General features: G+C 44.8%; 2 protein-coding genes across 2 annotated transcripts; one reads left to right on the forward strand and one right to left on the reverse strand.

Annotated features, from left to right (window-relative positions):
* Positions 1-7,689: 7,689 nt before the first annotated feature.
* On the reverse strand, positions 7,690-9,301 carry LOC144124284 (uncharacterized). Its single transcript, XM_077656921.1, has 2 exons — positions 9,164-9,301; positions 7,690-8,364 (listed from the first exon to the last, which is right to left on the reverse strand). Exons 1-2 carry the CDS (start codon positions 9,299-9,301, stop codon positions 7,690-7,692), a joined length of 813 nt encoding a protein of 270 aa, XP_077513047.1.
* A 14,832-nt stretch (positions 9,302-24,133) lies between these two features.
* LOC144123508 (uncharacterized) lies at positions 24,134-26,094 on the forward strand. The gene is made up of 3 exons (XM_077656324.1): positions 24,134-24,213; positions 24,751-24,798; positions 25,395-26,094. Exons 1-3 carry the CDS (start codon positions 24,202-24,204, stop codon positions 25,881-25,883), a joined length of 549 nt encoding a protein of 182 aa, XP_077512450.1. The 5' UTR covers positions 24,134-24,201; the 3' UTR covers positions 25,884-26,094.
* Positions 26,095-26,381: the final 287 nt, after the last annotated feature.

A 26,381-nucleotide genomic window follows, 5' to 3' on the forward strand; every position in this document is an offset into this window, starting at 1 on the left:
CGAGAGAGGGGTCGATTTTTGTGTGTGTACTTGTTGGCCTTGTCCTCGTCGTCTTCAGGGCTGTACTCTGCAATGAAATCACACTTGCGCTTCGGTACAATGACTTCAAGATACAAACGTCCATCTTCCCTTTTCTGCTTAGCCGGACGCACGCAGCGTGCGGCTTTCGCAACGCGCGCAGGTTCCCTTAGCGGATTGTTACCGCGCTTGCTTCGCACATCTTTCGCGCTCCTTTCACGCCGGGACTTCTAATGTCGATCCAGACGTTTTGCGCCGAGCCAGACGGTTTGAACACCAACGTAAAAGACGGCAACCGCAACATGGGCTAACATATCCTGCAGTCATAGCGAAGCGACGAGAAGAAATGGTTTATGGTTTATGGTTTATGCGGGTTTAACGTCCTAAAGCGACTAAGGCTATGAGAGACGCCGTAGTACCCACAAGCGGACATGAACGGCGAAGACCTCCGCGGAGCGTGCTGCCGAAATACGGGATCGATAATCTTCGGATGCTGCGGAGCAGGGAGCCCTTCGAGTGGAAGTGGACTGCGTGGCTAAGGGAGCTCAACGAAAGCGGAAACCGGAGGCGCGACAACTGCAGCACGTCACCGCGACAAACATCTTCAAGCGGGATTTCCTTGACAATTCTTTTGTCCATGCATATTCTGTGTGTGAGCGACTTTGGAACAGGTGGAACCTAACTCCAGTGACTGCGAACATGCTTGGCGTGTTAGAGACAATCTTTCCCGACGTGAGTTATGCAAGTGGTTTTGCTGTGTTCACGACTTGTAAGATCTCCTTGAGACAACACAAGGGTCCTTTATTCCTTCAGTAATGGATATTTCATCATCATCATCATCATCATCATCATCATCATCATCAGCCCTACTACACCCACTGCAGGGCAAAGGCCTCTCCCATGTCTCTCCAATTAACCCTATCCTTTGCCAGCTGCATCCACCCTTTGCCTGCAAACTTCTTAATCTCATCCGCCCATCTAACCTTCTGCCGCCCCCTGCTACGCTTACTTTCTCTTGGAACCCACTCCGTTACCCTTAAAGACCAGCGGTTATCTTGCCTTCGCATTACATGCCCTGCCCAAGCCCATTTCTTTCTCTTGATTTCGACTAGGATGTCATTAACCCGTGTTTGTTCCCTCACCCACTCTGCCCGCTTCCGATCTCTTAACGTTACACCTATCATTTTTCTTTCCATGGCTCGCTGCGTTGTCCTTAACTTAAGCTGAACTCTTTTCGTTAGCCTCCACGTTTCTGCCCCGTAGGTGAGTACCGGTAAGATTATGCTGTTGTACACTTTCCTCTTGAGGGAAATTGGTAAACTGCCACTCATGATCTGCGAGAATTTGCCATATGCGCTCCACCCCATTCTTATCCTTCTAGTTATCTCCCTCTCATGATCCGGATCAGCTGTCACTACCTGCCCTAAGTAGACGTATTCCGGCACCATTTCTAGGCTCTCGCTGCCAATTGTGAACTGTTGTTCCCTTGCTAGGCTGTTGAACATTACCTTGGTTTTCTGCATGTTAATTTTTAGACCCATCGATCTGCTCTGCCTGTCTAACTCGTTGATCATGATTTGCAGTTCACCTCCTGAGTGACTCAGCAAGGCAATGTCATCAGCAAATCTCAGATTATTTAGGTATTCTCCATTTATTCTTATTCCCAACTCTTCCCAATTCAGGCCTCGAAATACCTCCTGCAAACATGCGGTGAACAGCATTGGCGAGATCGTGTCTCCTTGCCTGACGCCCTTCCTTATTGGAATTTTATTGCTGACTTTATGGAGGACTATAGTAGCTGTGCAGTTGCTATATATATCTTCCAGTATTTTGACATAAGGCTCTTCTACCCCCTGATTACGCAATGCCTGTATGACTGCTGAGGTTTCCACTGAGTCGAATGCTTTCTCGTAATCAATGAAAGCTATATATAGAGGTTGGTTATATTCTGCGCATTTCTCTATCACCTGATTGATAGTGTGAATATGATCTATTGTAGAATATCCTTTACGAAAGCCTGCCTGATCATTTGGTTGATTAAAGTCTAACGTTGCCCTGACTCTATTAGCGATTACCTTAGTAAATACTTTGTAGGCAACGGATAGTAAGCTGATCGGCCTGTAATTTTTCAAGTCCTTGGCGTCTCCCTTCTTATGAATTAAGATAATGTTTGCATTCTTCCAAGCTTCTGGTACAGTCGAGGTCATAAGGCATTGCGTATACAGGGTGGCTAGTTTCTCTAGCACGATGTCCCCTCCATCCTTCAACAGATCTGCTGTTACCTGATCCTCCCCAGCTGCTTTTCCCCTTTTCATTGCTTCTAAGGCTTTCTTTACTTCATCTTTCGTTACTGGCGGGATGACGCATTGCTGTGCACTGCTGTCTTTCTCATTAGCGCTCTGATTACATTGGCTACTGTACAGGTCTGTGTAGAACTCTTCGGCTACGTTAACTATCTTATCCATATTGCTAATGACATTGCCCTGCTTGTCTCTTAATGCATACATCTGGTTTTTACCTATGCCTAGTTTCCTCTTCACTGTTTTTAGGCTACCTCCGTTCTTTATAGCATGCTCGATTCTCTCCATATTAAACTTCCTTATGTCGGCTACCTTGCGCTTATTTATTAACTTTGATAGCTCCGTTAGTTCTATTCTATCGGTAGTGTTAGATGCCTTCATGTTTTGGCGCTTCTTAATCAGATCTTTCGTCACCTGAGATAGCTTCCCGGTATCTTTTCGAACTGTCCTACCGCCTACTTCTACTGCGCACTCCGTAATTATTGATGTCAGGTTATCGTGCATTGAATGAACATCAAGATCATCTTCCTCAGTTAAAGCCGAGTATCTGTTTTGCAGCGCTATCCTAAACTCCTGTGCTTTCCCTCTTACGGCTAACTCGTTAATGGTCTTCTTCTTCGCTAGCTTCTTCCGTTCCCTCTTCAAGTCTAAGCTAATTCTAGACCTTACCATTCTATGGTCGCTGCAACGCACCCTTCCGAGGACGGCCACATCCTTAATGATGCCAGGTTTAGTGCATAGTATGAAGTCGATTTCATTTTTAATCTCACCATTGGGGCTCTTCCAGGTCCACTTCCTGTTTTCTCGTTTGCGGAAGAAGGTGTTCATGATCCGTAAATTATTTCTATCCGCGAATTCGACTAATAACTCTCCCCTGCTATTTCTAGAGCCTATCCCATAGTCACCTACCGCGTGGTCGTCAGCCTGCTTCTTGCCCAGCTTCGCATTGAAGTCACCCATCAGTACAGGGTACTGCGATTTTACTTTATTCATTGCTGATTCTACGTCCTCATAGAAGCTTTCAACGGCCTGGTCATCATGGCTGGATGTGGGTGCGTAGGCCTGCACCACTTTCAGCTTGTACCTCCTATTCAGCCTAATTACTATAGCTGCTACCCTCTCGTTAATACTGTAGAACTCCTCTACGTTGCCAGCTATATCCTTATTAATGAGGAAACCCACACCTAGTTCTCGTCTATCCTGTAACCCGCGATAGCACAGTATGTGTCCGTCCTTTAGTACTGTATACGCCTCACCTGTCCTCCTAACTTCGCTAAGCCCTATCACATCCCATTTAATTCCCGCTAGTTCCTCGAACAGCACTGCTAGGCTAGCCTCACTAGCTAAAGTTCTAGCGTTAAACGTTGCCAGGTTCAGATTCCAATGGATATTGATGGATTCAGATGGATATTTATATGCTGCCAAACCTATAAATTTTCTTCCGTTAAGTACGGTTGTGGAACGGCTGATCTCCCCCAAATCCCGTTAACGCAGGTTCGCCGACACCTGTGCAACTTTGTTCGGTACGGAGTGAAGGGGACGATTGTTAATTATCCGATAGAGACAGAAACCATGCTCAAGGCTTTGCCGCGTAATATCGAGGAGCTCTATTCCATTCTGGTTGACTTAAGCGGGAAACGATTAGCAAAACTTCCTAGCTTTCTGACTTGGTTTAAAAAGGTATGCTTTTGCAGTGGATCTCAATAGACTTCTTCGTTGTGTGGCAAAGATTCAATGGGGCGGAAAACTGCTATCGCATATACAATGCATTCACAAACAGGATTAAATTGTCAATATTTTTTTGTAATCTTAATCTTGAAGTTGAGAAGTGCAGTGCGTCGTATTAATGCATCTGAACATGGACTTTCTAAGGATGCTTAGGAACAGGCGGAATTAAGATTCACGCACCGTTAAATCAAACAGAAAGTAATTAAAAATTTGGATCGAAATGATTTTAGTGGTAGAGAAAGATAACGTTTAAAATAGGAGAGAGAGAATTGCATAAGATTAAGGGTACATTTCAAGGAAACCTTCACTGTCGTTTTGGGTTTATAATTTTTTCCTCTAAGCTGTAAATGAATTAATTAATAAAACCTTTATTACAAGAGAGGGATGGCTCTCAGCCGTGGTTGGGGAGTTAGGAGATCCTAACACACCAGATACAATCAAGCAACGCAGCACAACATGTCATCGTGGTATACGTTAGCGAGAGTGGCCTACTTCGAGTAGCGTAAGACAGGTCGCCTGACTTACGACGCGCAGCTCTGAAGGCTACGAAAACAACCGACTAGATGAACTTTGCTTATGCTGTAAATAATAAAAAAAGCTAAGCTGGAAGTCAGAAGAAATAAGGGAAGTGTCACTAAGAGAGAATAGCGCAAGGGGGTGCACGCTCCTAATTAGATAATAACCACTTCAATGACGCATAGTGGATTTCAGGTACTTGCTTTAGAAATATAGGTAGTTGTGTTTTTGTGTAGATTTATTCGAATTCCTAGACAGGCACGCCAAGTTAATTAATCCCTGAACTTTTATGATGCTAGCGCCGAGCAATGAAGATAAAATCATTAAATCCTTCCATATTACTAGCAATTGGTTGGCTTGTATTTCTAATACCAGGTACTGGTTGAAACGTTATCTTCAAGCAGCTTTGCGTGAGCGCAGAAGCTTCTATCGCACTGCCTATGTCCGCCTCTCTCCTGTGTAATCAACTTTCGCAAGCAACAGTGAAGAGACGTCAAGTCCTCGAGCCAGAAATATTTTAACTGTGTAAATACCACTCAGAGAGTCGAATTGATATTAATTAATGAAGAATTTGAAGTTATTCAATCTAGCGACTCTTTTCTCGTTTCGGTCTATTTGATGGAAAAGATAACAAAACAAAGAAATCACAGAAAACAGGACAGAAGAAAGGCGTCTCGTGAAAAGTTTTCATGTGTCTTTTGTGACCGAAGAACAGTTTAGGTTACACCACAAATTCAGGTGTATTAGAAATTTTGTGTTATAATGGGCTAAAAATTAAGCAGCCAATTGTATTAATAATTTATCTGTAACCCTCAAGTCAAGCATTACAATATGTAAGACTTGCGCACAGCTCCTGAAATTCATCTGCATGCGCCTTCGACTTCGTTTATTAAGTGTTTACATTTTTACAAAGCATCACTTTGTTTGTGAAAAGGAGACAGTTTTTTGGTTTTGACATGTGCTTTTTCCTGTAAAGGCCTATGCCTGCGCATACAACCTCGAATTACGAATGCAGTGAAACGAAAATAACTGATATGTCAATCTGTTCATCGTGCAGATGCGTCTAGCTAAAACTACTTATTACATAAACACGTAGAACGCGCACGCAGATAACGTGAAGGCTGTCTAGGTGGAGTCATCGTTCAAGGCAGCGGCTGCAGCACGTGTTCTGCCTGTGATGGGCGAGTTGAAATATTTTGCCTCTGGTTTTTTCTGGACGTCTTGCCTTTGCTTAGGCTTATTTTGGCAGTTTCGTGATTTCTATTCGGCGGCGCAGTGTAGCGAAATGCGCTTGCGTACTCCGTACATGAATATAAAACATTTCTTATGTTGAACGCAACCTGTCTTTTAAATTATGCCGGAATTTCTGCATCCTTTCCATCTGAAGACGTTTTAAAACCTTCGTTTTATCTGTCCTTTAATATTAAAGGCATTTTATGGACAAGGTTATGGCCATTGCCGTGAGTTTTTTCGAAAAGCACGTTGACATTGTGCTATTCATAGCTGACGTCTAATGTGAGAGTTATTGCATGTTAGGAGACATGTCTAAAGAAAAGATAATTATTTTGCTACAGTAACACATCTCGCTTGTCTAGTTAGAACTTGTAGATAATGAAAGGAAGCAGCTGTGCTGGCAACTAGCTACACTGTGCGGTTTAATTTTATGTTTATGTGTGTACGGTTTACAGAAGGCATAAAAACACATATTTGGTTTCAGTTTTTTTATTACATTGAGCAAAAATACATACTTTGCACACATATATAGAAAGGAATAAGCGTGAATGCGTAAATGCTTCATCCAGCGACTGTACTTTGAAGATTCGAACAATCTGCGCTTTATGTGGCAACGGAAAACACACACTGGTAGCAGCGAGAGAGAAAACCATTCATTTTGCATGGCTTTTTAATGAATGACTGCGGTATGCCAGTGACAAGAGTACTTTCAAGACAACGAACTTATGATTTCACTACGAATGGAGTTGTTATACGCTGTGAAAGAATATGATAACAATGCAATCATGAAGTTTTTTATCACTGAGTGGAGGGTGTTAGACTAGACGACAGTGCCCGAAACTAACACAAAGATAATATGTCCAACCCCCAACATAAGGAATGCGATGCACTACTTGGAAGAATCTTTGTAGATTTATGTTCATAACTATAGATGGCTGATGCAAGTACTGTTTCTAACAACAATTCTTTAGCGGTGAAAGCTTCGGACAGCACCAGACTACACGAAGCACTGAGAAGAAGAAAAAAACTCTTACACTGTTGTCGTCACATCTAGAAATTACAGTTTAGTGAGACACGCTGAGAAGTTTGCCTCATTTAGTCGCTTTTCTGGGCGTCGAGCCCATTACTGACTGCTGAACGAAAATAAATGTCAACACCAGATACACCGAATGTGGTCTGTGCAACGAGAATTGACCAATAGCCTCTATTTACTCCTCAGCGTGTAGTGGCCATAAAGGGGAGATTGCGCTCTTCTATCTTCATAACTGGTTTTCTGCAAGCCGAACTTTTCAGGCTTCAGAGAAGAGATGACACTAACTAGAACTTCTGCAACATTGAGAAACCCACTCCAGAAGACATCTGGAATCAACCCTCAAGCCTTGAACATGTTCTTCTTCAGGCACCCCCCCACCCCTGCGAATAGTTCCACTATAGGGGCATGAGGAGCGAAACCTCACTGTGATGGACTCTCGAAAGGCTTTCTCATATTCACACTAGCTACATGGCAGCTCTCTGTAACGTTCGAAGCTATCTAAGAAAATGTGGTACGGCGCTTTCTTCTTTTCTACGTGCACGGATGGTAGATGGCTTTCACCTTCCCGATGCAGAATGTCAATTACGCCTTTTGCTAAACACGCGCATCCTGATGCAGCGCTCCAATATTCCTAAAGACCTAAATGTGTCCCAAGATATCTCATTTTATACATACCGCGGCGGATAATTGCTCAGCGTCTCATTTTTCCGATCCGCTATGCGAGAGCGGTGGAGCAAGTCCAGAAAGTTGGCACCACTTCGAAGTTTTGCGCACGGGCAGCCTGCTTTCGACTTCGTACTACACGATTGATGGTGTGATGTGATTGACGTGTGATTCATCCAGGACACCTGAGACGATCTATCAGTAGTAGTGGAAATACTGTCCACCGGCAACGAGGGGAGCGGGCGCTGGGGCCGTGAGGGCGACCGCCGCTGGCCGCACTCCGTAGACAGGTGGCGGCGGCGGCGGCAGCACCGGGGCCGCGGCGTGTACGACTGGAGCCGGGAGCACTGGCGCCGCCGAGTGGACGACTGGAGTCGCTGCCGCGTACGGGTGCGCGAAGACAGCCGGTGCCGGTGCATGGAACACGGCCGGTGCTGGGAAGGCCGCCGGAGCTGGGAAGGCGTTGGCAACGGGAGCTGGGCCGTAGAACAGAGGAGCCGGAGCGGCGGCAACCGGGGCTGGCCTGACAAAGGGCCGAAGCGGCGCAGCGGCCACCAGGGGAGCGGCGGGTACGGCCGGTCGTGCCACGGGTACGGCAGCGGCTACAGGCGCGGGAGCGGCCACGGCAGCCGCCGGCGAGGTGTAGGCGGCCGCTGCTGGCGCCGAAGGAGCAGTGCCGGGCTCGTTAGTGTACACGTTGGCCCGGAAACCCGCCGCGTCGGCCACGTAGTCGACCTGCCTGAAGACGCCTACGGCGTCTTTGTAGCCGTAGTTTCCACGTTTCTGGTTAGCCACGTCGCTCACTTCATTCCTGTACTGGTGGGTGCCGAATTCGTCCTTGGAGTCGTACCCGAAGCTGTACGGGTGCGGAGGCTGGGAAGGGAGAAACCCCCGATAGGGAATCGATCACGGAGAACACAGTGCGCAAGACAAATATTGGTTTTTAATGGCTGCAAGAGAAGGAGTTTACTGACGTGGAGGCGAGAAATACAAGCCTCCATGTAGCCCGCTGTAAATAATGTTTGGCTGAAAAGGCGAATGATAGAAACATATGAGAACGTAAGTGGCTATCAAATGACCATTATTTGGCCTCATTTCGAGTCTCACTTAAAATACACATTTACGGCTATGGAATTGCAAGAAATGCGCTGTCTGGAAAGTGATGAAACGCAAAGGGTGCTGTTGATATTTTTCACATCAGCGCATTGTGAGTGACGAACACTACTGCTCACATTTCCTGCGCAGCAGGAAACGTCCAATCTCGGCTGCGTTGAGGCTGTGGCTAGCAGAGCGAGCGTCAGGAGAGCACACTGCCGTTATGAATATCCTCGATGGGGAAAAAAACTATGCAAAACAAAATGTACAGCAACCGTATGGCGTACGCAAGCCCAGTGAAGGTGGAAATTGTACATTTTATTAAATTCTTCACTATGACATCATTTTAGATAATCAGTTTTGACCCTTTGAAAATGAGGGAGGTAGAAAGAAACATAAAGATAATCTTTTCCTTCGAAATAAAATCGTGGTTTGCACCTTGCACGGAGAACTTAGCTTGTATATTGTGACCGCAAAACCGATGTAATTTGTCACTGGGGGATGCATGTACCTGAGCTAGGCTCAACGTGGCCTATGATGGCGGTGACGCTTCCTCTAATCTGGCGACTCCACTCACCTGCACAAGGACAGCTGCCGGAGCCGGTGCTGCGACGACGGGTGCGGCGACCGCGGGAGCAGCTAGTGCGGGCCGGGCATAGCCGGCGATGGCCGTGCTGGCGGCGGCGGCAATCAGGAGCAACTGAAAGAAAGACATGATCGAGTTGTAGAGGCTTGGACTGAAGTATTTGTATGACGGTTCTAGTGCAAGAAATATCATCACTATAGCAGCGAAATTTAATCTGTGTAGTCGAAAAGGAAGATTGTTATAATTTTCATTAAAAATAACTTTTCAGGTCCACAGAGACCAGTGCGTCAGTGTGGCGAAACATTTACGTGTTCTCTCATGTGATGGTTAGTTTGCCTGCATGCGTACTACCAACACAACACACCTAGCTCTTCGTTGTGCAATGTCTGCACGCTTGCGATCTCGTTCACTGTAGGCTGTAATTATACTTTGGACTCTCAATAATAAAAATGTAGAGCGCAAATACAGACAAGGACACAAGAAAGAATGACATGGAACACACGAGCGCTCGTGTGTTCCATGTCATTCTTTCTTGTGTCCTTGTCTGTATTTGCGCTGTACATTTCCATTATGAATCACCAACATGCCCAGTCTGCCACCTTTGGGACTCTCGTTTCGTATGTTGCTGTGAAGTGTCCATAAATTGCCAATATCGACACTCAAGTGTCGTAGCAACCGGCACCTAGTTGTTATAAAACCAGCGTGCTTATTTTATTGTTCCTCTTCAGTGAAATATGCGTGCGAAAGGCATTCACCATTCATGCTCCTGCAGTGAGCGTGACACCGTTGGATGCAAAATGAAAATCAATTATTTTTTCAGCGTTGACTGAATCTGCTGAATTTCCATTAAACCTAGCGTTTTTATTGCCTTGAAACCTGTCATTACGGGCCACTACAGCTGTATAGAAGGGGTTTTATAGACGTGTAGCAACAGTTAATTTAGGAGTGTTAAATCTCGCGAGCTGGCCGTATTTGTTTCTTTCGGAGCCACATGCCGTAGTCACTTCTTATGCTCGTACATGTGAGAACTGCAATCTTTCTGTGACGTGCTAAGAATATAAAGAATGTTTTTCTTCAAATGGCTTACTGCAGCGCAGACTAATATGAAAGCAACAGCACTTAAATATGCTTTCTGTTATCGTAACTTGCATGTATTATGGCCTACATACATTACCAAAACGAAGGCAAGTGACCACATCTGTCGCCGTTATGTGCGCTCTTGGCCTCAAATTCTCTGCCTCGTTCACTCTGGCTAGAGAGCATCCCGTTTATTATCAGTTGGCTCAAATTAGTATTCAAGGTGACAATCTGACATGAAAAAGCCTTGAAATTGGCTCACCTACGCACCTACATGAAATCAACAGGTTAAAAATTACGCAAAAGCACGTGCCGCAAACTTAAGCCACCTTTCGTCCTTGCCAAACTAGCGACAACATTCGGGTGGAGATTTGAAGTAAGGCACGAAGGTACAATTTGTAAGTGTCACATGCTGCACGCTGGAGCTCGTGCGTTGGTTGAGCGTTTCGTTAGAAAAAAAAAAAACTTGAAAGAACAAAACCAAATGCACCAGCATAAGAGATATTTTTTTTGGCATTGATTACCGCCTTCTCGTGACTTAATTTGTTGTAATGGCGCTTCATTCTCACCGGCATCTTAGTTATTCGAAGTTGCGACCCACATACAGGTGAGATAGATGAAAACACGCTCGGCTTTCCAGCCCAAGCGGGTGTCCAGCGCATAAAGGGATCATCCTTGACTATGGAACGACACGCACGACTGGCCACGTTGCAAAGAATATACGGGAGCACGGTGTCCATGTCTTATCTCGAAATCCGCCTCGAACGACATACTAGCTGTCGCCATAACGACATTTGGGAAGAGTGTCGCGGGTAGCGCTTTGCCACATGTTTTAGATTAAAACGAGTTCTTGGTTCAACATGGTTTGATATGCCAAAATCGCGTCTCTACAGCGCGGTGACGTATTTTGGGTCTGCATACGCACGGGCTGGGACTGATAAACATGGTCTAAATCTGCAGGCTACTCAGGAAGTTTGGTGCAGTAAATTTTTTTCCTACTGTGTTAGATGTGTGAGAGGGAGACTTTTTCAAGAAATATGCGCACGTGAAAAGGGGTCCAAGAGTTGGTTTCAGATATCAAACCTTGGTACCAAGGTAAACTTGAATGCATTAGGGAACGTAAGCAAACACGTGGATTAAAATCAGCTGTCTCTTAAAAGTAGAACGTTTGACTTGGTTCTGCTCTGCTTTGTTGGTTTTATTTTGTAATCTTGTAGAAGAATGTTAGGCAACTGGGATGTTAGGTAAACTATCTAAATATGATTCACTGTTTAGTTTATCGAAAATGCGATCAGAAAACCAGAAGCAAATAAATTATTTTAACCAACGTCTACTGTAATTGTTTCTGCTTTGTGCTTGTAATTGTACGTTTGTCATACGTATAGGCCTTTATTCTTCCGAAATTAAATTTTTGCTTTGGTGCTGAAGCTAGAAGACACTCTAGTGAAGAGCAAATTTTGTATAGATTCTTGGCCAAACAGGAGTGTTAAATCTTGCAAATAATATACTGAAGAAGCGAGATGCAGCCTGGAACTTCATCGAAACCGCTACGGAGGAATGTACAACAGTTTTCAGTGATAAGTGTGCAGCATTATACAACGCTCTTCAAACGGCAATTCTCCTTTCATTCTTCAGGGTCTCCGTGTGCGCGCATTTCTGTCTACCAGTCAGATAAGTTGGTATAAATCAAAGCAAACGGCTAAAAGCAGTGATGTTCACTGACCTAAAATTGATAGTCACTGAACACGTGCTTCTGATAGAGTCCTAGATGCTCGAAATTGTCACAATGCACCATCTCATCTCGTCACCGTCTTTAAAGTTAATGAAGACTAGAGCTCTTCCACATGAACGTTTAGCGCGGTTACTGCGGGACTGAAAAGAAACGATTATGGATGCAGCCCTGAGCACGCGCAGTGAGATTGACGTTAACATGAACCTACTATAACGTAAAGAAGCAAGCGGAATGAAATTTAAGAAGTGTCCTCGACAGTAGTTGTGCCCTTTTGTTACCGATTTGTTTTAGGTTACACATAGAATTATGTACAAAGAATTATGAGAATCGGGCTGTACAAATAGAGCGTGATCTGCTATCATCGCCCACAAAATAAAATATATATATCTGCGGAATGCGATTAAGAGGTATGATGTTTGGACTTTGAAAGGCGATGAAGTCAGCGCTCCAGGAAAGCGTCAGTTGTCTTCGTGAGGTGCACCAAGTGAGAGTGATTAGTTGCACCGAGGACATGGAAACTTCCAGTCAATGAGGGAAACCCTGGCAGTGTACGATGAGGGCTGCGACACGTTTCCCCCGGTTACGCAAAGCACGGGCCTCTGCTGCGCTGTCGAAGCAACGTTTGAGGAAACAGCTTTTCTCGCGGAATCTAACGCTCCTCATCCGTGCCACGTTACCACGCCCCTCCCATGCAATCAGCTTGCGACCATTTGCGGACATCAGGAAGCTGTGGCACTACGAAGGAGCGGTCCATTCCGTATCATTCCCACGCTGGCGTTTTGTTTCCTTATTGGGCGCTTCTTAGCGCTACGCTTCGTATATATCTATATATATAGAAACGAGCTGCTCTAGAGGCATTTCGATACCTCGAAAACAAACAAATAGAAAAGAAGGGACCAAAGTAAGGACAACAACACTTCTGGGCAGTGGCTTCGCCCCCGGTCTTTCCGCACAACCTCACCTGAAATACCATGGCTGTTTCCTTTGTGGGTGCTGTAACCGCGGTGACACGAAGGTTGACTTCTAGCGAGTATCGGTGTGCGAGGCAGTCGGCGTCCGCTCGTCGCGTATATCCTCTGGAGGTCCCACACCGGGCGCGCTTTTGGAATGGTTGAGAAAAAGCCCGCTGTCAACAGGAATTCGCGCGCTTATATAGCGGGGATGCGTCGTGGTGTCTTGGGGTAGGAACGTCGCCCTACTTTCTATTTCATGACGCCAAAGGCGCCTACCGACATGTGCATGAATTAGCCACCATTTCCCGGCGGCGGCGCACATATGGTCACACGCGTTGAACGGGGCGCGAGAGACACACGCGCAGGCTTGCGGTGCTTACGAGGAAAGACGGACCCGAGCGTGAGAGGGTGGTCGTCGGGGTTCCACCTCGCGCCGCCTAAAAAAATCTGCATGTCTGCCTCGGCGAAGCCACTTTCGGCGCCCAGCCCCAAAAATGAATGTAAAAGAAAAAAATGGAGAAACTGCAGGCACTTTCGGTTTGACCTGAAAGGTCGTTTAGGAGGGCACGCGTGAGAGTTTTGGGGCCAAGTTGCAGCGCACGGCTGCTTTGGGCGTGCCTCCTGGGGCACAGTAGGCGTTGATACTCCTGGACACATCGTCAAAAGTGAACGTTTCCGCGCCAATTGCGGAAGTGTGCTGGGGCCTTCTCCAAGGTTGCCTGTCTTGGTTCGTATCAGTTATGCTCAGTTTGATTCCATGTAGGCGAGAAATTGTGAGAGTAGTAAATAAGGATAGGGCCAGCAGACAGAACGTTTCGCATTCTTACCTGAAACGCTTCAAACCTTCTCGCTGGTTTACAGGCCACTATAATTATCGTGATAGAGCTAGTCACTACACGTGAATTAAGTTATCTGATAAATTTTGACGGGGTTGACGAATTTTTGCTTGCAACATAGACAATAGAACTTAAACGATGCGGGTTCTCGGAATTTAACGTGCACTTGTAAAACACAGTCACTCTGCGGCACAATTCTTAACATTTTAAGGACTATAAAATGCTGGATGTTAATTAGAACGTATTTTTTTTTCGAGCATGAAGAGGCGCCTTGAAGACTATTATCAAAATTCTTATTAAAGCACATACATGAATCGCTATTTCGGAAAAAAAAAGAAAGCACCACACGTGCTGCAAAATAAACAGAAGAAAGCGAAGAAAAGTATTAATGATTAGCTAGTTAAAGTAAACATGAAAGAATTATTTAGAGTTAAGGTAGACCATACCTCTTATCTGGTCGTCACGCAAGCCATGCGCTATGCTCTTCAGCGTTGTCTTGAATGACTATTTTATAATTTACGCCTCACTCCCGCTTGGGAGTCTGCGCAACTTAATAAAGCTGATATTGACTAAGTACCTTCCCCTGTAACACGATATTTGTGCAGTGCCTTAAAGTACACTTGCTGTTTAAGACACAGTTGGAACAAAAAAAAGGAGTGATTGGTGGAATTAAACTTTAATTATTAGCGAGTTGGATAAGAGAAGTTGCACAGCCTCGTAGTGCAACAAGATGACATTCTGAGCATTCAGGATTCTTAACTTCTCTTTTCAGCTACAAATTTCCCCAGGAAAGAAGAAACAAAGCACAGTAATGTGCAAAGCCTGCTAAAGCACTGCTCGTTCGGACTTATAGGGGTTTTTTCTCTTTGGGGGGCACAGTCTTTCGCTCAATGACAGCTTCAACGGCTGCCAAATTTATATTCCGCGCAGAAGAAAAAAATTCAAAGAGGATCCCGGACCCAAGACTGTTAATGCAGGTGGGTGCTAAGGACGCTGTGTAAGATGCGTTCGATATAGCGCGCCTTCACCTCTAGAGCCGAGAGGCCACATAACGATACGCCCACGAAAAGGGAGTGCCCGCAAAACGTCCACTCGCTCGTGAGACCTTCTTGGGCCTGCACCCGCGGAGCCGCAGTGCCCGAGATAGCAGATTGAGCATTGCGTACAGTGCGCATCCCGTTTCCGAAGGCCAGTCGAGCTTGCGACACGTTTCCTCTTCTCAAGAGGCTACGATCGGCCGTCGCTCGCCAGGAGACCGCTACGGCTCCTGCAAGACTCGTCCGAGAGTGAGGCAAACATTTCGATCTCTCAGCACGTATACCATCTCGGACCCAGTTTCGTGCCGCAGCCTGTCTGGCTCCCGCCGGGCGAGCATTTCTTTATTTATGGTTCAAGGACGACCCTATACGGCATCGCCAGGGGAGAGATTCCAGCTACGTTCCTTCTCCCAGTCCCTTAATAGATGTAGCGCGTTTCTAAGTGGCGCCAATTTCATTTATGCCGCCATTCCCCGGGGCATTACTTTGCGGTTTCGTTGCGAGTACCCGTTGCCGCGAAGTTTCCACCTTGGGACGTCTTCTGTCGTTGCACGTATTAGTTTTTGCTTTTTCTTCTTTCGTTCGAGCTCGCATACGTGCGCGAATACAAGCCCTCGACAGCATCCTCTGCGGTTATCCGCCTCGCATTAGTGCTTTCCTTTCTCTTTCTACCTCTTATCTGAACTGAACAACGTGTTGCGCTCTCTTGTAGCTTGTCGTCATACTTGCATTAAATGCTTTAGGCTGGGCCAAAATCCGCCTAAGGCCTTGATTTTGCCTCTCCGTGACTCTCTCTTCGGTTTCCACTGATATGACCGGCAATGACCTACAATCCACGAGATTTTTTAAAGAGCGTTAGCTTTTACTCATCGCATTTCTCGGTTTCTCGGGGTGTGCTACCACCTCCCTTCGGCGCGAAATTATCCAAGTCCGAGGAATTCAAGGTGGCGGCCGCCATAGTAAATCGATATAGCAACCCAATTGGTGATTGGTTGGGGACATCACTGATATATTCAATTCGTTATTGATTGAAGACCTCACTTATAAACCTAAGATGTCAAATTTGTACTTCCAATGGTGTACCTGACTTTAATCTCATTCATATCAATTCTAGTAAACAAAACAGCTAACGCTCGTTACATAAACATCTTCCAGACGGGGGCGGCATCTTTTTTCTTTCGGTTCGCGAGGCTTCAGAAGCCCAAGGAAGGTTTTCTCGTGCAGTTAAAGGCAGTTCAGAATTTTTCCCTACCGTGTAAGCCTGGACTGTGACCAGCTCCACACTTTTCCACTACCTTTGGGAATGTCCTTGCCCGCAGGCAATACCCCCATCCCCAATCGCAATCATTCTTCCAGGGAGGCTGCTTTACGGCACACTCAGCCCACCGGCCGAAAATGGCTGGTGGATCAGGCTTTATGCGAAGCACAATCCTGTGGACTGCTGGACCAGTAGGGGACCACCCTGGAAGATTTCTTTTTCGTCTAATAAAAGTGGTTTCCATCTACGCAAGCTGCTTATTGAATTGAGTTTAATTGGTGTGCACGGTCACATGGTTCGGTACTCGAACTAAAGGCGGGGCTTATTAAAATTTTTTTAAAGAATGCATGAATTTGCCGTTTTCTTAAAGAAGTATTTCGCTACATATTGGTTGCTTGCCATTGAAATGCTGCTCCTTGAGCGCTCACAGTTGCACTTATGCTATTTTTTTCGAACACCTACGTGAATAGACCTGTATAGGAGCAAGAAGCTTATCTTGTTTCCTTGCAACAAATAAGTCATGGATCATAACACACGCCTATATTATCGAGTCCTTTAGTGCGAACGTGACATATGCAGGCACCAGTGAGCAAAGCCCTCTAACGACGTTGAAAAACGGTTTCAAAGAGAACTCAATGGAGCCTGCAAGCTATAAATTTTTCAGCCGACTCAGTAATCGAGCAACTGTTAAAGAAAAAAAACATTCAGGCCAAATAATCCTACGACAACAAGATCATCCTAAGACAAGAAACAGACCTTATCATAATGCATCGAAAAAATAGGAGCAGCACCTGGACCTATCGTCCTGCCTTGGAGATCTTCGAAAAACAATATACCACAGCTCACCTCCAAAAGTGACGGCTCTAGTCAGCCGTCACTACTGAAGATCGTTTCAATGAGTGTACCTGTTCCTATTCACTGGTGCGCCTTTATGACAGTTGGAAGGGCTTCTGAGGTAGTGAAAGGTCTGAAAAAAAAAAAGCTGTGACAGACTAAACCTATCTCCTTTTTTAGTGAATGCAAAGCCTTAGCAAAATGTATTCTTCTTTACGATTTACGTATAAAATGGACTCTTCGGAATAAAAAGTACTTGTAAACTTATTTATTTCAAGCGATTAAGAAGACCCTGACGAAATTAAATAGGATTGAAACCTGTGGCGGGCAACATTCGAGCGCCTTAGAACAAAAAAGATTAGTGGCGTAAGTGATAAAAAAAGTAAATCATTAGACTTTATGGAAGCACAAGCTTCTTTCTGTATTAGCAAGAAAAGAAGGTTGGTCAAGGTGCAGATATCTTAAGGCGATTTACTACACTCCGGAGAACAAATTACCTCATAACCAGAGAACACGCTAATGGGTTCATGCACTAGCCAGGGAACGCCCTGCCGCTTCTTACGCAAAAATTGAAGTCCTACCTTTCAAGCTTTCCACCTATTATCGCTGCTTTCGACTCTATTTTACTAGGCGGAAAACTTCAGACTAGTCTTCCGCGCGTTTTCCACACGCAGCTTTTGCCAGGTGAAGAACGTTCCTTACTTCTAGAATTATGAACTACCGTACACGTGTTCTGGGCGTTGCGCATGCTGGACACGTAATTATCCCCGCGTTCTCGCACTCTATGTTGGCTGCGCAGAATACGTAAAAAATATTGTAATTTGGGTCTGTGGAAAACATGCATGTTCTAATATTTCGGCGCGTACTTAATCTTCTCTCGATGGATTCACTCGACGTGATTAGCAAGCGTATTCATTCAGTTGTGCTATTGCTTGTTGCTGAGCATTTCTGAGCATTAAGTTGGGGGAGCATTTTTATGCTTTTTGATTTCTTTCTTTTTGATGATTTTGATTTCTCTTTCATTCGGGGGTGTGGGAAAAAAATTGCTTTCCGAGGAAAAACTTTTTAATATGCTTATAAAAGCTAAATGAGATTATTTCAACACTTTGCTAAAAGTGTTTTTTCAACAGATCCAATGTGAGTAAAAAATATTGTCACCCATATGCGCGGAAAATGCATGCAAATGCGAACAAACACATTAACCGGGTAAAAACTTTCTTTTTGCGTGAGTTCGGTTCCAGGCGTTCCGAAATATAGATTCGTTGTTAATCACTACTAGATTCCCAAGTGTTTTATCTTAAGCCCAGATAATGAAAGCTATGACATCCTCGATAGTGAATTAAGCGGCGGGAAATGCAAAAATGCGGGATCTACATTATGTCAAACGAGACTGTTATGTAGGAAATAAAAAGGTATAGGGCACTTTTCAAATGACGGACAAGAAGTGAGTAGTTTGAGAATGAAGCCGAAGTGAACGGTGAGTGTCCGTAGTATGAAACAAAGGAGAAGCTCATCATTAACCTCGATTACGCGCCCATTCGGTCCAGCTGATTTGTCAGCCCAACGGATTTTTTTCATGTCGGAGTGCAAAAAATTTAATTCGGCGTCCACTCATTTAACAAGAGTGTGTGTTTTGTGGAAACGGAATAAAGAAACAACAAAACTTCGTTTCACAGAAACAAAAATACCACAAAGGCTGTCTAGCTAAACGCAATGATAAAGTTTTTCTTTTTAGAACCCGACAGGTAACACCAGTGACGCTCTTAAATTGCTCCTGCCTCTCAAGTATCGCAAGAAAGGCAAAAGGAGGGTACGCAGGCATCTCAGCGCCTCGTTCCTGCATGCGCTGTTCAAGAAGCGGAGTGGCCTAGATTATACAGTGCTTTCGCGTGTTTTGAGGCTCAGGGTCATATGCGTAACGACGGTACTTTTAAATAAGTAATGCGAGACGTTCGCCTATTCTCATAGTACACTTCAAATAAAGGAACAAACAAGACACAATTTTTGATGTTGCTGTTTTCTGACCTCAAGGTTCAAACATATGACCTTAAAAATGACGCTCATAAATGACCGCTTATGCCGCACTTTAGCCTCCCGCGCTCTTCTTTTGGTGTATCTGGGTGGAGAAATTGTAAATAGCTAGAACGTTGAACTGAACGAAACTGAACTGGTAACTTGACTAAAAGCCTGGATGCGACCTTTCTGTTATAAGTAAATATGCAAAAACATTGCGGGAGGCTTCGCGCATGTCTGGTCCCTGAGAAAGCTACAGTTGTGATTACTGACTTTCACAAGAATAATCACGCGAAAGCAACTGCACGCGTTGTGATCTTTACGCTTGTTTTGCGAGAAAGGTTTGTGGAGTGCCAACTGAGCTGAAGAGGTCAGCCGCTTGCGTCTACCGTTTAGGTTCAGGTTCTACCTACACCTTGCGTCGGCATTTTTTACGTCGGTGTTGGTCACGACTTTCTGCACTAGACTTCTTGAATTCCAGGCAGACCTTGCCTAGCGGGCACTAAATGTGTTTAGTCAGGAGCGCATTTCCCTGTTTTATGGAGTCAACGAACATGTGGTCAACATCTTTGTTCAGATACTCCTTTTTTTCACTGAATCAATATCGTGGCCACAGCTACTAGAGCGCCGCTTAGTGTTTTGTGGTAAACATCTTCACTTTTTACGCTCTCGAAGTTCAGTATCGATTTCATGAAAATTACCTAAAACCTCGACAGCAGATTTTTGTCTTGAAAGGAGAGCATTGCTTTTATACTTGGCGGCATCATTCTGAAAACTATCATGGCGGTGGAAGCAGTAATTAATGTAGTGAAAAATACCACCACAATCTTTAGTAGATGTTTTTAGAGTCACATGTTAAGCAATATCAATAATAAAAGCGCGTGGAAAATGAATGCAGCGTGTTCCCTGAGTGTTAGGAGCTGCAGAGCTTTAGTAGCTGCAATTAGAACCACTGGTTCTGGTGTTAGTCTTAGTGTTAACAGAAGCCCCTCTAACAAAACCATTTTTGGAGGAGAAACAAAAAAAAACACACCAAAGCCCTGCAGCGTGAAGAACCTCAGATGAATTGTTAGGAACTAATTTAAATGAAAAAAAAATATTGTTGGGGAGTGCTAGAAGGTTAGATGCATGTTTCTGCACAAGGCTGTGACTGAAAAAAGCTCGTGAATATCAATATACTAGATTCTGAAGTTAAATGTTTTTAGCCTTGAATTGCCCGCAAAATAAACCATTTCTTTATATATGCTGAGTACCTTACCGTATTTCTTAGCCAGTGAAATCAGTTGACTCTTCACAGAGCGAGATGGCCGTAGCGCTGTTTTGCAGGTCATAAAAAGAGTCACTAAAAACGTATTGCCGTCGGCTTAGCCTTGTACAGGAAAGGAATCAAGGGGTGATCGTTATGGGGATCGTCAGTCAAGATGCATTAAATTTTGAACCTGAAGTACCGAAGTTCATTTCAGCAGGTTGCGCTGTCCTTTTCGCATTAGTGATGCGCACATGTCGTTATACGTTTACCCGCCTACGCCAAGTGTCTACTGCACAGAAGAGGAAACAGTGACCGAAGAATGTGCAATTTTCAGGAACGAAAAGATGAAGTGCGATATCTCTTAGTTCAAATGGCATAATATTTTGGAAGACAACAACAAACAAGCGAAATGCGCTGAACGAAGCGCTTTTTTAAGGAGATCTATGCACTAGGCTGTCCTCAGACACACCTATAAATGATGGAGAGATGGAATCAGTGCAGTCAGGCGTGTGTGAAAAACCGGTTATGCGCAGCATTGCTATAGCGGAGGCTGTAAAACTATATGACAGTTGTTGATAAGCTGCTTCCCATGAGCAGTATAAATATATTGAACTACAACTTATGAGCATTTAATGCCTGAGGATTTTGTGTTTACAGTAATAATAAAAATTACCAGCACTCAACAGCAGCACTTGGCGCGGTTTCGCCGCAGCGGTGGTTTGTGGCAATGGCGATCAGTTGCTGAGCCCGAGGACGCGGGTTCGATCCCGGCCGCTGCGGCCGCGTTTCGATGTCAGCGAAACGCAAAGCGCCCGCGTATTGTGTGACGTGAGATCACGTTAAAGAACCTATAGTTATCAAAAATAATAGAGAGCCATTCAATAAGGCGTATATTCTCTTACTCACCACGGGTAAGTCTGAGACGTTAAACTCTAAATACCTTAATCTGGAGGCGTGGAGGCCGACCTCCAAAGAGCGGTGTGGAATAATATTTATTGGCCCTCTAGCTGCGTTATTGGTTCCTTCAATCTATTGCTTGTAATCTTATAGTGCTAACAATGTCGAATGAGGTATGCTTGATTGTCACTAGTTAGGCTAATTTACGGTGCAGGTAGGGCTAGGTTCAGCTGTAGTGGCTGTGAGTTTTCATAAGCAAGATAATACTACACGGCAATAAAGAAAGTGCTTGTTAAGAGTGACATTGTTGCTTGTTTCGGCTAACAAAAGCAAACATGGGAAATATGCGAAACCTTACAGCCGTTATGTTTCCGATGCCTATGGGCGGCTGCACCTTAATGCACGGAGTCGTCTCAGCAGTGAAATTGTGCTCATTTTGAAGAGTTCCTACTAAGAAGTCTATATTTGACGCCGCTTAAGTATCTACCTTGTGTAATAAGAAACTGTTTTGCGGGGATAGGGGGTAAAATTGGCCGGAAAGTAATTCTGGGTTTTAATATTAAAAAAATGACAGCGTTCTTTAAGAATCTATTTTAAAAATGACAACGTCAAAGGAGTACTAGAAGGCATTTAAAATCGTGCCACCTGCGCCCGTTCTCTCGCAAAAACGTACGTGCTTGAGGAAGTATTTAATGTTTATAAAAGTTCATAAGCTTGCTTTGTTTTCATAAACATTAAAATATACCGAGTATGTTTTTGCACAGTTCAATGGCCAAACTAGGGCTGCAAAGTGGAAAGAAAGAAATGCTAAGGAATGCATTTCTTTATGCCAGTTTGCGGCCGTCAGCACTTTTACTTGCGTTCATGAACCCTAGTTTTTGCAGCGTTTCTGACGTTTTAGTTTTTTTTTTGACATTTTTGATTTCGTTGCGAAGACGACGGTTCTTCGCTTTTTTTGCCAAACCGCGAAAGAAGAGAAAGTTTATTAATACTACTATTTCCTATGGCAACAGATGAAAAGCTCCCCGATTCACACAAAGCCAGAATTTGTGTCCTATGCTGAAAGCAGGAAGTGGAGAAAAATCAACCCTCCGCGGTGGCTCAGGGGTTAGGGCGCTCGGCTACTGATCCGGTGGAGCACACAGGTTCGAACCCGACCGCGGCGGCCGTGTTTCGATGGAGGCGAAACGCTAAGGCGCGCATGTGCTGTGCGATGTCGGTGTACGGTAAAGATGACCAGGTGGTCGAAATTATTCCGGAGCCCTCCACTACGGCACCTCTTTCTTCCTTTCTTCTCTCACTCCCCCCTTTATCACTTTCCTTGTGGCGCGGTTCAGGTGTCCAACGATATATGAGACGGATACTGCGCCATTTCCTTCCCCCAAAACCAATAATAATAATAATAATAATAATAATAATAATAATAATAATAATAATAATAATAATAATAATAATAATAATAATAATAATAATAATAATAATAATAATAATAATAATAATAATAATTATTAATGTTATTATTATTATTATTATCATAAAAAAACTTTTATATGAGATTGCATTCGCAGATGTTTATACAGGACCGTTTAACATGCCGAGCGAAATTTATCTAATTCTATTGAAAATTTTTGTTTGCAAAGGAAGAATTAACTTCGTAGACAGCATAAAATCTACGCCAGCAGAACATAAAAATGACTTGAAAATGCCTACTCGACTAGTCATATTTTTTTGTTGTTTACAACGAAGGACCAGGTGCGAGAAATCAGGAAAATTCCTCGTTGCTATAACTCAAATAGGCACTGCACAAATATATCATATTAATAGTAAAAGGCGACAAAATTCACCAACGTTCAAAAGGGTCAGTATTTTTAACTTCAATTTAGGAAACAGACGTGAAAATCGCCATGAAAATTTGAGTTCCTTTCATGGAACGAATGTTGAACTAATGCAAAGACATTCCTGCCTCCCCCTCCCCTTAAATGATAGAAGAATGAAGATGACCGGAAATGAAGCAGATCAAACAAGCTGCAAAGTAGATATCGAATAATCTCTATATGCACCAGAAATCAAAAAACGAAACTAGTGCTTGACCCAAGAAATGCGCTTTTATAAAATATCTGTGGTGAATTCATGCCAAGCGGTTAACAGCTATCTGTAATAGAAACATTTCCACTACCACCATGAACGGAAGGTATTCCGGATCTTGCAAAATCAGGTAGTAGTGATGCACCGCTTCATAATCCATGCACTTTCCCTGAATGGGAAGACGTTCACAGACGCGAGACAGTGGGGAGTGAAGCAGAGGTTTTCAGTTCTAGATAAGCAAGGGAGGTCATCTCTAGTACACAAGGTCCGCAGTCGGCAAAGAGCATGCCCCCATCGTTTGGCTGCCAGACAGATGGGTGACCTTTCATCCGAAGCAGAGTTTGACACCAGGTGCTAAATAATACTTGCAAAACAGTTAGTCGTCTCAGACAGTGCATAAGAATGTCGGACACTAGACAGCCGAAGTCGGAAATACAAATAACAGCTCCTCCTCACAACCGGTCACCGAAACAAAATTTGCGGACCAAAACAAGATGCGGTCGGGCGCACGGCGATGGGTACAAGTGTTTGAAAAACATTTATGCGGGTCTTTCGGACGCGTGCCCAGCGCGTCTGGAAGCTGGCGCTAAAATGGATACCGCTCATAAGTGCGGCCGACCTTTTGGCTTAGAAAATTCCTCGACACCAAAGCACCACCGGTAGCCTCATTTTTTTTTCGGTCCCAGCGATGCTATCGGCCGCAAGGTTAACGATGCGGGTGCTGGTGTAAATACATGCTGGTGACATAACTGAATCCTCTGATCAGCAAATTGGGAGAAAATAAAACGCATTAACTTGCGCGTCCCCTTGGCTACTTGCGAATACGAAGCAACTGAAGAATAAAAAGCATCGTTGAAAGTGACCACGTGCCGGAATAGGTCATCCTGACCTCCAACGGATGCCTGCCGACCAATGGATGGCGATAACGCGGTCGCCAGCCGCAAATCAATGGTGGGGTTTCAGCACGAGGGTATATAAGCGACGGATCGGTCTCGTCGAATGCGGTATAGCCAAGTCGGAAGCGTTGCAAGTGGATTGCCAGAAAGAAGAAAATAACCATGTGGACGAAGGTGAGTTGGAGGGAAACGCGATCCGGAGACGACTACCTAAATCGCGCGGACTTTTTCGCAGCTTGTGAGAAGAGAATATATTTCGCCTTTTGAGGTCATATAACTTTGCTCCGTGAGGGGGGAAAATAACTATGCTGGAAGCATTGTCAGTATTAAGTGCACCTCATCAAGCAACGCTTATGGGTCGTTACGAATTATCTGTTACCGCTGTGATGTAAAGATGACAACAGTAAACCGTCGTTGACATATTTTAAATGGCTTACACAGGCTCCTTGAAGTAAGCACCCATGCCTACCAGGCGTCAGTACGAAAGAATTACTACTTAGTAACTGCTTCTTATGAAAATGGAATAAGAAAGAATATTATTAACAAGCTCTTCGTACACGGAATTTAGATATCTGTATTGCGCTCCTCAACTTTTTGAACTAGCAGAAAACAACACAGCTACCCATGAAAAAGGCTTCCGCTTATTGTAAGCTCGAGTGTTGAGGGACCCGCATATATAACAGGCTGATGACGTTTTCTGACCTGTTACAGGTCGCATTTCTCTGCTTCGTCGCTTGCGTCAGCGCTCAAGTGAATCCTGTGAGTAGAGCGTTTTTTTTAAGCGATGTTTGTTGGCTCAGGGCACCAAAGGGTATGTAATGATGGATCATGAGCATGGTTAAATAAATGAAAAGATGTTCGCTGATTTAATGAAGTCAAGGAGTTAGCGACGTGGTTGCGCATTTCGTTGCCTTTTATATTAACTAAGCACATCGCACAATGGATTGTGCAAACGTGTTCTTCTTGATAGAATGCTCCTGTCTTGAAGCTTCAGAAGGCGCAGGGACCTCAAATAAGCTCTTATTTCGTACTATGTGGTGGAGTGACTAACGTGTTTTCGCGAAATAGGCTAGTCACCTTTATTTTTGCCCTGTTTCAAGAGGAAAAGACCAAATGTTGTCTATATAGCGCACCAGCTGAGAAACAAAACTTTTTCGTTTTTCTTTGGCTTACTAGGCTCTAAACGAGATGTGTGCCTCAGTGTCCTCGTTGTGGCTCTTTACTTTTGAAACTTGTCTCCACAATTAGCTTGGACATGTACGGCGCTTCGTCGTGCACAAATAATCTTGATTGCAGAGCTAAGAAAGGAAGTTTTCACCTTTTCATTTCCATCACCCGCCTCCTGCTGCATGCAGCCACCAGCGCCGTACAGCTTCTCGTACGAGCATACCGACGAGAAGACGGGCGCCAAGGTGACACAGAGCGAGAACGGCGACGCCAGCAACGTCAAGACGGGCTCGTACGGCATCAACGACCCGACGGGACTCTACCGCCTCGTCCAGTACATCGCCGACGCCCAGGGATTCCGCGTCACGGTGGACACCAACGAGCCCGGCACCAAGTCTCACGAGGCGGCGAACGCCCTCTACAATTCTAAGGCCGCGAACTTGCCCGCCGTGGCCGCGGCGGCGCCGTTCAGGCCAGCGGTCCTGAGGCCCGCCATCGTGAAGCGTGCGCCGCTGCGTCCAGTGAGCGCGGTGAGCAACCTTCGCGCCACGCCAGTGCGCGCCATCCCCATCACTTTCAACACCCTCCGCGCGGTACCCGTCACTCGCGCTGTGAGCGCTCACCAGGCGAGCCTCAACCCCGTGCACTTCACCCTGGGCAACGTGAAGATCTACTAGGTGTCACTGACTGCTTGAGCGGGTCCAGGAAGACATCGGCTGGAAGTATCTTAAGCAGTGAGATGAGAGGAAAAGCTGCGGATATATTTGAAGGAAAGATGGAGGGATGTCTTCATGATTGATTTTCTTTATGTAGATGCGTTTGAGTTGCCTGTTTTAATTGTCCATGCTAGAAATAAACTGAGAAAATGTGAAGATATGGCGTATGGCTGTGTGTTGCGCTCTCGCCTCATGGCATGGTGCGCATATGATCTTTTTTGAAGTGTCGGACACAGGGACGTGTTCGCCAAATACAACCTGTACAGAAAATTGGCCTCAACATTTGCTCTCGACTTGAAAGCAACGTTCTATAAGTATCTCAGGAGTTGCTCTAGAGCGTACTGCATACCACTCGAAGAATGTCACCAAGAGCGGTGATTTTTATCTGATGAAAAGAAGAGCTGGAATATCAATTCAGAGATCACCTTGGAATAAAAATATCTGACGTACCACTCGAGA

This window comes from Amblyomma americanum, chromosome 3 (assembly GCF_052857255.1).
Source record: "Amblyomma americanum isolate KBUSLIRL-KWMA chromosome 3, ASM5285725v1, whole genome shotgun sequence".
In the NCBI taxonomy this organism is placed as follows: Eukaryota; Metazoa; Arthropoda; class Arachnida; order Ixodida; family Ixodidae; genus Amblyomma; species Amblyomma americanum.

Excerpts from the sequence above, each read along its gene's own strand:
- LOC144124284 (XM_077656921.1), bottom strand. The coding sequence starts at position 9,301 with ATGTCTTTCTTTCAGTTGCTCCTGATTGCCGCCGCCGCCAGCACGGCC. Across the intron at positions 8,365-9,163 it reads CGGCAGCTGTCCTTGTGCAG|CCTCCGCACCCGTACAGCTT; the intron begins GTGAGTGGAGTC and ends CTCCCTTCCCAG.
- LOC144123508 (XM_077656324.1), top strand. Across the intron at positions 24,799-25,394 it reads TCAGCGCTCAAGTGAATCCT|CCACCAGCGCCGTACAGCTT; the intron begins GTGAGTAGAGCG and ends TGCTGCATGCAG.